Source organism: Vipera ursinii (assembly GCF_947247035.1).
Source record: "Vipera ursinii genome assembly, chromosome: 5".
Lineage (NCBI taxonomy): Eukaryota > Metazoa > Chordata > Lepidosauria > Squamata > Viperidae > Vipera > Vipera ursinii.
Genome location: NC_139518.1, coordinates 55033317 through 55047402, shown reverse-complemented (window position 1 = coordinate 55047402; position 14086 = coordinate 55033317). Strand labels below are relative to the sequence as shown.

Genomic DNA, 14086 nt, shown 5'->3' with positions numbered 1-14086 from the left:
ATCCGTTGCTTCTTGTCCTGCCTTCAGGCGCTTTGGAGAATAGCTTGACTCCCTCTTCTTTGTGGCAGCCCCTGAGATATTGAAACACTGCTATCATGTCCCCCCTCATCCTTCTCTTCATTAAACTACACATACCCAATTCCAGCAACCGTTCCTTATATGTTTTAGCCTTCAGTCCCCTAATCAGCTTTGTTGCTCTTCTCTGTACTCTTTCTAGAGTCTCGACATCTTTTTTACATCGTGGTGACCAAAACTGGATGCAGTATTCCAAGTGTGGCCTTACCAAGACATTGTAAAGTGGTATTAATACTTCACGTGATCTTGATTCTATCCCTCTGTTAATGCAGCCTAGCACTGTGCTGGCTTTTTTGGCAGCTGCAGCACAGTGCTGGCTCATATTTAAGTGATTGTCACTAGGACTCCAAGATCCTCTCACAGTTAATACTATTGAGCAAGGTACTACCTATACTGTACCTGTACATTTCGCTTTTCTTGCCTAAATGTAGAACCTTACTTTTTCCACCATTGAATTTCATTTTGTTAGATAGCGCCCAGTGTTCAAGTCTGTCCAGATCCTCCTATATCTTAAGCCTGTCTTCTAGAGTGTTGGCTATTCCTGCCAGCTTGGTGTTGTCTGCAAATTTGATGAGTTTCCCCATCTATCCCTTCATCCAAATCGTTGATGAAGATCTTGATGAGCACTGGGCCTAGAACTGAGCCCTGGGGCACCCCACTACACACTTCCCTCCAGGTAGATGCAGTTCCATTGAGGATCACACGCTGAGTACAGCTGGTCAGCCAGCTATGAATCCATCTGGTGATGATGCTGTCTAACCCACATTTTTCTATCTTATCAAGTAGTAGGTTGTGATCTACAGTACTATACAGAAGATTATGGGACAGCACAGTGTAAGTTATAGTAAGAAAATTCATTCAGAAGAATATGTTACAGCAATGCTTTCAATTCTCTGAACTCTTCTTGCTTCTCCAATTCTTCTAGACTAGAGGATCAGTTGCATTTTAACAGAAGGTCTCTGCATCAGACCTTTGGGTTAAAATGTGCATATTTCTTGCCCTCTTGAAATTGCTAGTTTACCAACAAGTTTGCATATTTATTTACAATGTTGTATTTATTGGGTTTTTTTATTCCTATGTATTCCTGACCTTACTGCATCTTTTGCTCTAAAATAATTGTAATTCAGTACTGTGAAGATAGAGCCTAATAAATGCACTTTCTGAATTGCATTAACAAAGTTATTGCTTTGTTTCCATTGTTTAACAACACTGAAGAGTTTTAAGGGAAATAAGCTTTGATTGTTTGATTTTATTTCATAATACTTTAATTATACATTCACTATAGTGACTATATGTAAGGCATTACCATTTTCAATCCAGGAAGCAATTTGTTTTTTTAATGTAAAAACTTTTAATTAAAAGATGGGGAAAAACAGCTTTCAGAGGATTTGTAACTAGATTTCACATTAGGAAATGAATCCTGATCAATCAGTGTGAGGCTGTTACCTTTTACTATTTTCAGCCATTTAGTAACGCCTGTGCTAAAAATTTGGAGAGACTACTAGTCAAATAAATAGAAATCACCGATTATTTATACATTCATTGGCAAATTTTAGTAATGTAGTCACCCTTAGATTTATGGACTGTCCCAAATTCCTTATCAGCATATCTTCTGCTAAGATTTTTGGATTTTCTCTTTTCCCCTTGACAATGCAGAAACCAGAAAGGCTGCTTTCAGGCACGTTGTAGTGGGTCTTTGAAAATTACCAATTTTAACAACACTTGATTGCTTTTTTCATTGTTCTTGGTGGGGGGTATATTCTAGTGATCCTGATCTTTACTGGCTTAATTATACAATTTGAAAACTGAAGCTTTAAAAAAAAATCTCATTTTTGAGTGATGGTTCCTCAGAAACTGTTATGTCATTACTGTCACTAATTCATAATCCACTTCTGAAAGATGAAAGAAGCAGTTCAAACAATTAGAAGACCATAACTCATTTCTTGTTATTTTATTATTGTATTTACCTGTATGGCCACAAATCTCATTTTTGTCTTTGCATAACATGTGATGGCTCTTTGTCAAGCTAAGCTGTAGGTAACCAGCAAGAGATGACCAATCACTTAGTTAGAACCACTGAGTACATAGAAATGCATGAAATCTGGAAGAACAGGAATCATCTAATAGTTGTTTTTTTTCCTGGCTGACTGGGTAGAAAACACCCAGAGCTTCAGAAAACATCATTGTCATAAAATGCTCCTAAGTGTACTTCTTACAGTACATGAAATAATAATTTCACCTACAACTAAAACATTCCTGGCAAGCCTATTGCTATGTGAAGAAAATAGTTCTGTAACCAATCTTAAATTCACAACAGACACAAAAATATGTGGAAGGGGCTTAGATATCTCCCTAATTCGCAGAAGTATTAGAAAAGGATGCGGTAAGCACAATCAGATCTGCAAGATTCTGTACTTATAGCCAATCTCAGTAAAAGTGGCTTTGGGATTCCTGTGGAGTTGGTTTCCTGGTGTGGTCCATCTGGTGGGGTTGACATTATGTGTGCTGCCAGAAATGTATGGAGCAATTATAAGAAAGAATATTCAACTGACCGTCCTCACCTATTCTCACATTTTATGTTGGTTCTTCTTTGTTTAATAAATGATATGCCTGTGAATTGTAATGTAATAATTTTATGAACTTCTACATACGTTCCAACCCCAGAACTCAGACTTTTTTTCAACATAAATATATGATGTACCAGCAGAATAATCCCAGCAGAAATACATTACCCAAAATTATGATGGCTCTCCATTCACAACAAATTCCAAGGCCCTGTGGGATAGCCTATCTCAGTAGTAAATCTTTAAAAAAAAATCCTGCCCCAAATACTTCTATTTTGAGTAAATATATAAATATCAAAATTAAATATCAGCATATAAATGTGAAAAATAATCTTACTTTCATCTGAGTAATTACAATTTCAGTCTCTCTTCCCCTGTCCTCACTCTCTTTGTGCTTGCATATATATAATTATTGTTAGTCCTAATCAAGTCACTGCAGGATGAAAGCCATGGACTGTACAGGTAGTCCTCGACTTACAACAGTCCATTTAGTGACCTTTCAGAGTTCACAAAAGTGACGTATGACTGTTTTTTCACACTTAAGACCATTGCAGCAGTCCCATGGTCATGTGATCAAAATTCAGAGGCTTGGAAACTGACTCATATTTATGATGGTGGCGGCATCCCAGAGTTATGTGAACCCCTTTTGTGGCCTTCTGGCAAGCAGTCAATGGGGGAAGCCAGATTCACTTAATAACCATGTTACTAACTTAACAACTACAGTGATTCACTTAACAACTGTGGCAAGGAAATGGAACAAAACACACTTAACAAATGTCTAACTTAGTAACAGAAATTTAAGACTCAATTGTGGTTGTTAGTTAAGGACTACCAGTATTCCACCAGACTAGTCTAGAATAGATTGGTAAATAGATGCTTTTGGGGTATGCAATGTAGGTTGAGAAACAGTTGCCTGACCCAAACTCACCTAGCCAACTTCTGCATCTAAGAAAGGACTAAATCGTAAGTCTCACTGTTCCTAGTTTGTGTTGTAATCATTACCTACACTGGCTCTTGTATGTATGTATGTATGTATTTATGTATGTATGTATTTATGTATGTATGTAATATGTAATTACTTGTGAAATTCTTTATGTTCTGTATCTGCTGTGAATGAATGTATGTATGTCTTTTAATCAGCACTTGAGTGAATTTGCTTAATATGCAAAGCCATATATGTGAATGCTTATTTTTCTTTGAACTAGAAATATTTCAGGTTCTTTCTCCAGGATCTCCTATAATTGGAGCAAAAAAATGTAAAAGATTTTACCTCTAGTATAGAATTTCTGGTTATTATATATTCTCTTTTATACTTTTCCCTATTACTTGTGATTTAGGGATAGGCTGATACCTTTTAGTATAACAGTCATTGCCAGCTTTTCCATTATAAGTGCTTTTTGTAGTTTTGTAAGTCAGCAGTAAAATGTCCAATTGAAGCTTGGCATGTAACGTCTTAGTTTAGAAGCTAACTTTTTGCCCTATCGGAAAATGTTCAGGAAATAAAGAGATTAGGATGTGTCTTTGTGTTCTTTATCTAAGTGATATTATTTATAGAAAAAAATACTTTACTGGTTTTGTTGAGATCATTGTTATTGTAGACTGAAAAGTAACCATTTTCTTATATAGGGGCTTTTGTCCCAGCCCTTTCCTTAAAAACTTCCATTGCTTTATACTTTGTCCACCCCCCTGAAGCTTTGCACTGGCTTGCCACAGGGCTACGTGCTTAGCCCCTACCTGTACTCTTTGTACACATATGACTGTGTATCATCCAACCCATCTACTGCGATAATTAAGTTTGCAGATGATACTACCGTGGTGGGTCTTATTACAGGTGGGGATGAGACAGCATACAGGGCGGAGGTACAAAAACTATCCATATGGTGTTGCAACAACTACTTGCACCTGAACATCGGTAAGACGAAAGAGATGGTGCTAGACTTCTGGAAGAAAAAGGAGGAACCTGCCCCACTTTACATCGGGGAGGACTGTGTGGAGAGAGTTTCCTCCTTTAAATTTCTGGGAGTGTACCTCTGCGAAGATCTTACCTGGAAAGATAATACAACCCAGGTGGCCAGAAAGGCCCAACAGAGGCTTCACTTTCTCAGGGTCTTGCGGAAGAACAGGGTAGAACAACAGCTTATGACCCTCTTTTACCGGTCTACTATAGAGAGTGTCCTCTCGTATGGTATTGTGGTTTGGTATGCTGGTCTGACAGCCACAGATAGGAAGGCATTACAGAGGGTGGTGAGCACAGCACAAGACATTGTGGGCTGTCCCCTGACACCACTGGATGACATCGCCAACGCTCACTGCCTTGGAAGAGTGAGGAAAATTCTCAGGGATGACTCACACCCTGGACGGTATCTCTTTACTCTCCTACCATCGGGTAGGAGATATAGGAGTATAGCCAGCAGTACCAACAGGCTGAAGAACAGCTTTTATCCATGGGCTGTTAGGCTTTTGAACGGGAAATAATTTTATAAACTTTATGCATAATTGACTTGCGAGGCCAGTGTGTTGTACAATTAGCTCACATGGTGTAATAAGATGGAGGGTTTGTGTCACTGTAAGTGGGGGTGGGGGCACGAAGGGAGGCTCAGTCAATCTCAATGTATATTTATTTTATTACATGTATACAACCATGTATACATGGTTGTACTTTGACAATAAAGGTTCATTCATTCATATGCCAATATCCTTAAGTCTTTTTTTATATCTGAAACTAAATACCATAGCAGTTACTTAATTCTGTTAATAAAAGGACACTTGATCTATCTGGTTGGTTGATTTAGTGCCACTCAATTAATACTGCAAAGCTCTAACCAGATCATTTGGTGGAATATAACTAAATGCAGCCAAGGTTTAAACAATAAAGACTAAAATATCCAAAATAAAAAAAAATTCAATGTGATGTAAAAAGGAATGCTATAGCACAGCATCAAAAAAAAACATGTCACCACCTGGTTCTCTAACATTGGTATAAGCAAATAATCTAGAAATATGCTTAATATTAAAATATGCTAGAAATACTAATATATTTATTAATATATTCATTTTATGTAGCAAAATAGCAATAGTCAACCTTCAGCCCGTGAGAATCAAACTCTCAGCAGTCAGCAGAAGCAGCCAGCAATTCTGTGCTACCACACAGACTTTTATCAACTAAATAGTATTATGCGGTCTTCCCAATAAAGGTTCTGAAAAAGCCATATCATTAATAACCTACCATCTGACGTAGGAACACTGGGAGTAAGGATTCTAATTATTATCTTGGAGCAAGAATTGGAAATACCCAAAGTCCTTCAGTAAATTTTAGGATCAGATTAGTTCATAAGGTTACCTATGAAATGTACTACTACCAGGAGAAAAAATGAGGCAAGAATTTCTGTAAATGAAAAAATAGCCTATCCCAAGGCCCCAAACAAACAAAAAAAATCATGGAAAAGAAATTGTGCAATATGTGATGCACTGTAGGGGAATAAAATGAGCTTAGCTGTCTAGGAAAAGAAAACACCGTGGAATCTCCTAGCTATTATGATATTTCCCTTTTTTTGTCTTAAAAATAATTTTTTAAAAAACAAGCAAGTAAGAAGAGCTTATTTACCAATCTAAATGGCAGAAGGCCAGAGGGTGATCTCATAGAGTGATGTTTCAGAAAGCACAGTGATATAGTGGTGTTCCTTTAGCCCAAGCAATACTTCTAAATTATATGATTGGAATAAAAAGAGCTAAAAAGCTATTAGGATTATTCTTTCAAGGAACCATTCTTCATATGTCAAATTTATCATTAGACTCCTATATTTACCAATGCTATTTTGATGGTTGTTAGATAATATATAGATAGACCTTGACCATATGACTACAATTGTGGGACCAGAAACATGGTCATTGAGCAAAGTGATCATTAAGTGAGACACCAGGCTTTTTTTTTGAGACCCCCAAAAAACCAAAAAACAGATTTCAACTTGCAGAAGGATTTCAATTTCCCTCTGTCCACTCCACTTGGAAACTTCCTTTCAGCTTCCCAATTGACCTTTTGGGGAAGCTGGCAGAGAAGACTGCAAATGGTGATCACATCATCACAGGGCACTTGGCAACATGTTGTAAATTCAAGCCAGTTGCCAAACGTCCATAATGTAGACATGTGATTGGAGGAGGACAACATTTTATGACAGCTGGAACTGCTTTATGGGTTGTAAACATCCTCTCTGAGACCATCATAATTTTGAATGATCATTAACAACCAGTCATAAGTTAAGGGATACAGTGGCTCAGTGGGTTAAGATGTTGAGCTTGTCGATCAGAAGGTCGGCAGTTTGGCGGGTCGAATCCCTAGTGCCTCGTAACAGAGTGAGCACCTGTTACTCGTCCCAGCTTCTGCCAACCCAGCAGTTCAAAAACACGTAAAAATGCAAGTAGAAAAATAGGGACCACTACGGTGGGAAGGTAACACCGTTCCGTGCGCCTTTGGTGTCTAGTCATGCCGGCCACATGACCACGGAGACGTCCTCGGACAAGCGCTGGCTCTTCAGCTTTGAAACGGAGATGAAACGGCCCCTAGAGTCAGAAACGACTGGCACGCATGTGTGGGGGAACCTTTACCTTTATAAGTCAAGGACTATATATATGTAACATTAGCTATAACATTTTGCCATATTTTTGTTATATTTTGCTTTGTGATTTGTGGCCAAAATCTCAAATTTTAATTTTAAACAGAATGTATTGCCATGTATTTTTGTTCAGTTAGTAATTGTATGAAAGAAAATTGCATCCTTTTTTCCAAATGGAACAGTGGTAAGATTAACCAATAATTTAATTTATTAAAGGACAGACATGTAATTGTACAGGCAGATACTATGAGAAGACAATCTTTATAATAATTCTATACTGTATGTATGTCGCTATTCCTGATAAATGGATTGGAAATGTTTACTTAACTTATGGGAATGGTTTTGGTTTGAAAATGGTTACTTAACTTTTAATGCAGCTCCATGATGTATTCCACCAATACTGGGGGCAAAACAGAGACCTGTAGTAATGTTTTCATTTTTCTACAGGGACCGAAGCAGAGTTTCAATGAATCTATAATAACGGAGCCCTGTGTGACCGGGGTAAGTTCTTGCACTTTATTGCAGCAATTATTTCTGACACAATTATAATGCTGAATAGTAACAGAATATTCATTCTAAAAATTCCAAACCAATTCATTATTTTGAGCAGAAATTTCCTATTCCAAGTCTGGGGTTGTAAATTCCATTCCTCATTCTTTGGTTTGGTAGGGTAAGGTCCTATTGGCATAGTGATTTCACCTGTATTTATGGTCTAATTTTTGAGGTACATCTGTTCAAGTCATTGGAAATAATTTCAATTATTTTTACATGGAGATATATATTGAGGAGGGGTGGGTGTATTCCTGCCAGAATAGCTCTTCACCTTCAACCATGGTAATTATATTTTAATTCTTAAGCAGACTATGATTTTGTAGGTCACATGGTAATTGCCCTTGATCTGTGCAATGTAATTAGCTCGTAATCGGGAAGAACATGTAATCACATGGCTCTTTGTAAGACCTTTAAACATAGCAGATCAGAATTTGTGGCTGACAGAATACTGACCTGAGAATGTAGTATGAATGACGAGAACAGTAAAATATGCTAGGAGGTTCTAATACAAAGTGGCAATTGAAGGAAGTTTTTCTGTTTTGCAGAATGCAATTGGGAAGGAAAGTGTGGCAGGAGGCTCCACTAGTCACATGTCTTCTGATCATTCATCTTCTCTCCATGTGAGTGTCAGGTCAAGCACGCTTCTTTTGCTGTTGGTGATTGCATTCTCATTCTGTTGATGCCCACGTTCAGAAGAAACCTTGTATCTGCTTTAACAAAAGGACCCATAAAAAGAAAGGAAAGGAAAAGAAAAGAAAAGAAAAAAGAAAGAAAGAAATTGATCTGTCTGTCCTCTATCCTCATCTGTTGTTGATTGAAAGTTACAGTTCTAGGAATTAAGTTGAAACGCTCTGCTAAAAACTATAGGTCTGGATCAATGGTGTTGTCATTATCATCATATTATATTGTTATTATTTTCTATTTTCAAGGAAAGGTACTTAGAAGCTTTGCATATACTAGATGCGATATTCACATTCCAAACAGAGTAGTATTTTGAACAGGCAGTGTTTGAAAAGAGACAAATAATTTGCATGTAGGCCATTCAAGTTTTATTCTTTTCTCTCATTGTTTCCTCTTGTTTTCACTTGGACCAAGAAGAAATAAACCAGACTCTTAAAGTTCTGATATATATATATTTTTTTGTATTTGTCACCCAGGATTTTTTCCTTTGCAAAACCCATTAAAACGAATGAGGTCTACTGTACACCATCATATGGTGATTGTAGGTTTCAGTTATTTCAGAGTTACTCAGATAGAATCTGGGGACAAATCATGGTTTCCAATAACTTGGAAACATTGCCAGAATGGTTAATAATTTAATAGTATGTTTATTCCTGATAGATTGGGACCCTATTTAGAAATGTTTGAAATGTATGTATTGAAAGCCTAGATACTGGACCATATTACAATTTTTTTTATTGCTCCCTTTGTACATAAGAGGTTGTAGAGCAGGCAACAAAACCCTACATAAATTGCCTCTTGTCAGATTTGGGCCTTTTAAATTGAAAAACAGTAAGTTAAACATATTTTGAGGTGATTGTGGATCAGGCTTTTGACATGCTATGAACGTCTTCCTGAAAGGTTTTTTTATATTTAACTTATTCATGTTTGGCTACCAGTATTTTGCTGTTTTAGCATTCTCTTCTATGTTTGTATATGTATGTAGTTTTGCAGTCTAAACTGAGAAGCCATTGTAAATCATAGCAGTATAATACACATATTTTCTTCAAAACTTCTGCAGAAATATAAAATAATATGAAACTTTCTAATGCTATTTTTATTTTTGTGGTTATGCTAATTTAGCCTTAATAAAAGGTATTTTAAAAACTACATTAAGAAGAAGCAACTGTTGTGAATATTGCAGTAGTACAAAATTTGTTTATCTTTCTGAGGATATATTTTAAAAAAATAGAAACCTGCTTTTGTTAAAGAATTTCAACTTTAGTATTGTTGATCTTCTTTCTGTAATTATAAAGTTTAATCATTTAATTGGTGATTGAGTAAAAGGTATTGAATTTTGATTATTTTAAAAAAACAGCATTATCTACTAATGTTTATTCTTAGATAAAGATACAGTATAATTGTTTGCTTTTAATTTCTTGACCCAATACAGAAAACCTTAAGCACAGGTAGAAGGCTGTAACATGTTTCCATATTTTCAGAGATGCATCCAATAAAGATGTGAACATGTAGCATTCGACAGATCATAATAGTTTCCTGTATGTGAAGTTTCCTAGCCACTTATTTTTGAACATGCAAATATGTCAGCTTTGGTAAGCATTTAAACCTCTGAACAGGAGTACGTGCACAAAGAATGAAATTAAATTAAATTACATTGTACTGGAACCAGAACAATACTATAAGTTGAATCCGATACACTTGTTGCTAAACCAGTTTTAAGAATTGATCAAAACTATCTAAAGCCCCAGTAATGCTCATCCAGATGTTTTCAACTTTCTTTCTGGGCACTATACTCATGCACACACAAATACAAATTCTCACCAAGTATTATTTCATCTGGTAAAATAATTTCTGACCTGGTATAGTTTTTTAATAGGTAATATTTAATATGTACCATTTTCCAATAAAAATGTATGCGACCATGGCAATATATAATTTTGTGTATGCCATGTTCATGTATGGGGCTTCTTGTGATTCTAGCTGATATTTGTTGAAGGCATTCCATATTATGTTAAATCATCTAAACTATATTTAATACAATGGCATGGGTAATGATGGCAGTAGCCACTTTTTACAATACAATGTAGCTTTAAAAAAAATTCCACGGCCCTGAAGTTGATGAAAAGGGTCTACAATAATTCTGAGTTAACAACGAGATTGAAATGACACACAGGAATCTTTGTAAAAGGAAGTAAACTTCATTTAAGCCTAGAGTTCTCTTGTTTAACACAATCGAGATATTATATGATGTTAGCTTCTTATAATTTGAAAGACAAGGATAGAATAGACATGCTTACATTATCTTGCACAATGTATGGCAGTAAAATCTGATGCCTTAGATGCAAAAATACAATCAGGGTTATCAGTGGTTTGCATCTAAATGATGTAATTTGAATTGTACAATGCTGTGCAGTTGCAACCAACTATACATTTTTTAAAATTTAAATTGGTGAGAAATGGGATGCAAGATCTGAATCGCTATTGTTTACTTTAAAGAGTTCTATTTGAAATAGCACTTTTGATCCAATTATTTTGAGTTTTGGCCTTGTCCCTGATTGGTCTGTTAAAGATAAAAAGATTTATTCAAGGAAGGAAGGAAGGAAGGAAGGAAGGAAGGAAGGAAGGAAGGAAAGAGTAAATATAATTGCAGCTCATATGAGGAAAGGTATTGACTGATGTAAAAGTTCAGCTATGATAATCATCATCCTGAATACAGCCAGTCTCAGCTTTTTTCTATGTAACTCAGATTGAGCTCTTATGTTTTAATTGGCCCTCGATTTTAAAAGCATCAAAAAATTCCTAAGTAGTTGTTTCACTAAAAAATCCCTGCATATTAAAGTCAAATATAGGACTTGGTGGCAGCATATAAATTTAATAAATTATTATTATTATTATTATTATTATTATTATTATTATTATTATTATTATTATTATTATTCAGAAAAAATGTCTGTTATGTCAGACCCAATAAGGATATATTATTTCTATTTTCTTCAGTACTAAGGTTTAGCAGTTTTCTATATATTTTCTAAAGGGACGCGGTGGCTCAGTGGGTTAGGATGCTGAACTTATTGATCAGAAGGTCGGCAGTTTGGTGGGTCGAAACCCGAGTGCCGCGTAGCAGAGTAAGCGCCTGTTACTTGTCCCAGCTTCTGCCAACCTAGCAGTTCGAAAGCATGTAAAAATGCAAGTAGAAAAATAGGGACCACTACGGTGGGAAGGTAACAGCGTTCTGTGTGCCTTTGGCATCTAGTCTTGCCAGCCACATGACCACGGAGACGTCCTCGGACAAGCACTGGCTCTTTGGCTTTGAAACGGAGATGAGCACCGGCCCCTAGAGTTGGAAACGACTAGCACGCATGTGCGGGGGAACCTTTACCTTTACCTTTATATATATTTTCTATACATCTACTCATTAAATAAATGGAGCTTATGCTCATGGACGTGGATGTAGGATTGCATCTTAAATTGTTAGTAAGACAAGCAAACAGAAAAAGATTAGGTTTTAAGCTATTATCTCTGGATAAATGCAGAGCTTTTTTAAAAAAAATAAGTATGGCATTGAGAATGTCACTTTAGACATTGACTTTGTCAACACAATCACTGGTTTGAAGTAAGTTGTGTTTCTGTTGTTTCTTTGCCCATTTCTGCCTACTCCAACTGAATGCTAAGTGCTAGGCAGTCCAAGTATTATTTTTTTCCCTTGAGTTCTCATAGTGCAACATGAATTTCCAGCTCTTAAATTACTGTGAAGTTTAGGATATCTCAAAAATCTTCTCTTTCATGGCAAAATCTCATTTTGTGGAAGGGAAAGGCAACAAAAGATTCCTCACTTCAAGCATATAAAAAGCTCTACATCTTAAAAGATCTTGGTTATTTTTTCAGCCACTTATGAAATAGAATACATCAGATTCACCCAAAAATTTGAAATATATTTCTTTACTTTAGAATGTCTCACATCTTATCTATTTTCTATTAACTGTTCTGAATATATTTTTAGGGCAAGCAATTTTAAACAAATTAGTGTGTAGATCACGGGTGTCAAACACAGTCGTGTCACGTGATTTATTGCGACGTTTTTTGCCTTTGCAGAGCCAGGGGGGCCATGGCATGTGCATGACACATCCGGCCCATGGGCCGCCAGTTTGGCACCCCTGATGTAGATGCTCAGGGACCTGGTTTTAAAGGGCAAGATCCTATTCAGAATATATGGGAGAATGTATGTCCAATATGTTGGGGTTTTTTTCCTAAGATCAGGTAGGGAATTCAGAAAAGTGTACAGTAACTATAAGTTTTTTCAGGGCTGTTCTGTTTATGCCTATCCATGCTGCATTTATGTTTTGCCCTTCAGAACGGGTTTTCCGCACAAGCTTATTAGTTAGTTTCTGATAAGACTGGAGTCTAGCTTTCAGCAATCATTATCTGCCCTCTTGCATTATGCATTTCTCAGATTCCAAGCAACATATTCCAGCCCTCCATTTTCTATAACATCACCTCAAATAAATTTGCTTGTGATGAACTTGGCAGAAAATTAATCCAGCTGACTGTGAAGGATTTCTCATCTTTAAATATTTGCTTTCTCTTAACAGCTTGCTTCCTTCTATGACATTTCAATTAGTGGCCCATTCAAATACTTTCTGACTTCAGAAGGTCATTTTTGTTTTCTTCTTAACTGGATTTTGCCTGTTTAAAATCACTATTGTATTTTTCCCCTCTCATTTCCTACATATTTATTGGTTTTATGCAATAGAAATTTAATCTTGCTGTAACCTATTAAAATATTATTAAAGCTTCCCTGATCAAGGCTGCTGCTTTGTTTGCCTGGAAAAAACAGTTATTTACAGTCTTCCTTTATCCCAGGTTTACCACCTGAAATCAAAGTCTAGGTTTATAATGAGAAATATTTTTTGCAATACTTAAAATAGGCTTCTATTAGAATCCTAAATAAAATATAATAATTAGATCAACCCAGTCTATGTTTCAGAAAAATGATTGTCAATGGAAAAAGGAAATCTATGGAAGCAATTTTTTTCATCATTCAGAATTTGTAGGTCTTTTATATCTTTACTTTTTTATTGCCAGATACAATTGGCATTTGGCTCTTTGCCTGATGTAACCCTTTTTTAAAAATTGATTCAAATGGGAGGAGAGAAGTAATTATTTTGAAATTTTACAAATCTCCTGTTCTTCCCTCCCAAAGTTTTTTTTTCTGACTATAGCAGCTGAAGCCTCTTATCTTTTCTCTGCTGGATGCCAATAGGTAAGATGGTTTTTGTCATGCAGCCATTTAGAATAATATATTGCCTCAAAATAGCAGCCAAATTTCAATGAGTACAAATGAGTTTTTTTCCTGGGCAGCTTTGCCTTATTTTAATGGCTTTAAGTAACTGCATTCCTTCTTTGTTACTGTTTCCTAATATGTCAAATGGAATTTCCTATGGCCTGATGAAAAATTGGGTCATGTACTTAGGTATGATTGGTTTTCTTAAAACCCTTCTCACCCTGAAGAACAGCCTAATTTGCCTTCTTGATGATGATGGATCTATGTCTTATCTTAAACTTCCACTGAAAATCTTTAATCAAGGTGAATCCTGAAGAAGTGGT

The 14086-nt window shown here is 36.0% G+C and overlaps 1 protein-coding gene across 1 annotated transcript in view; it reads left to right on the top strand.

Annotated features, from left to right (window-relative positions):
• GFRA1 (GDNF family receptor alpha 1) overlaps positions 1-8809 on the top strand; it is a 291272-nt gene extending 282463 nt beyond the window's left edge. Inside the window, exons 8-9 of the mRNA XM_083363394.1 lie at positions 7697-7750; positions 8347-8809. Coding sequence (XP_083219520.1) covers positions 7697-7750; positions 8347-8481 — 189 coding nt within the window. The 3' untranslated portion in view covers positions 8482-8809. The remainder of the gene's footprint in view (positions 1-7696; positions 7751-8346) is intronic.
• The last annotated feature ends 5277 nt before the right edge of the window (positions 8810-14086 follow it).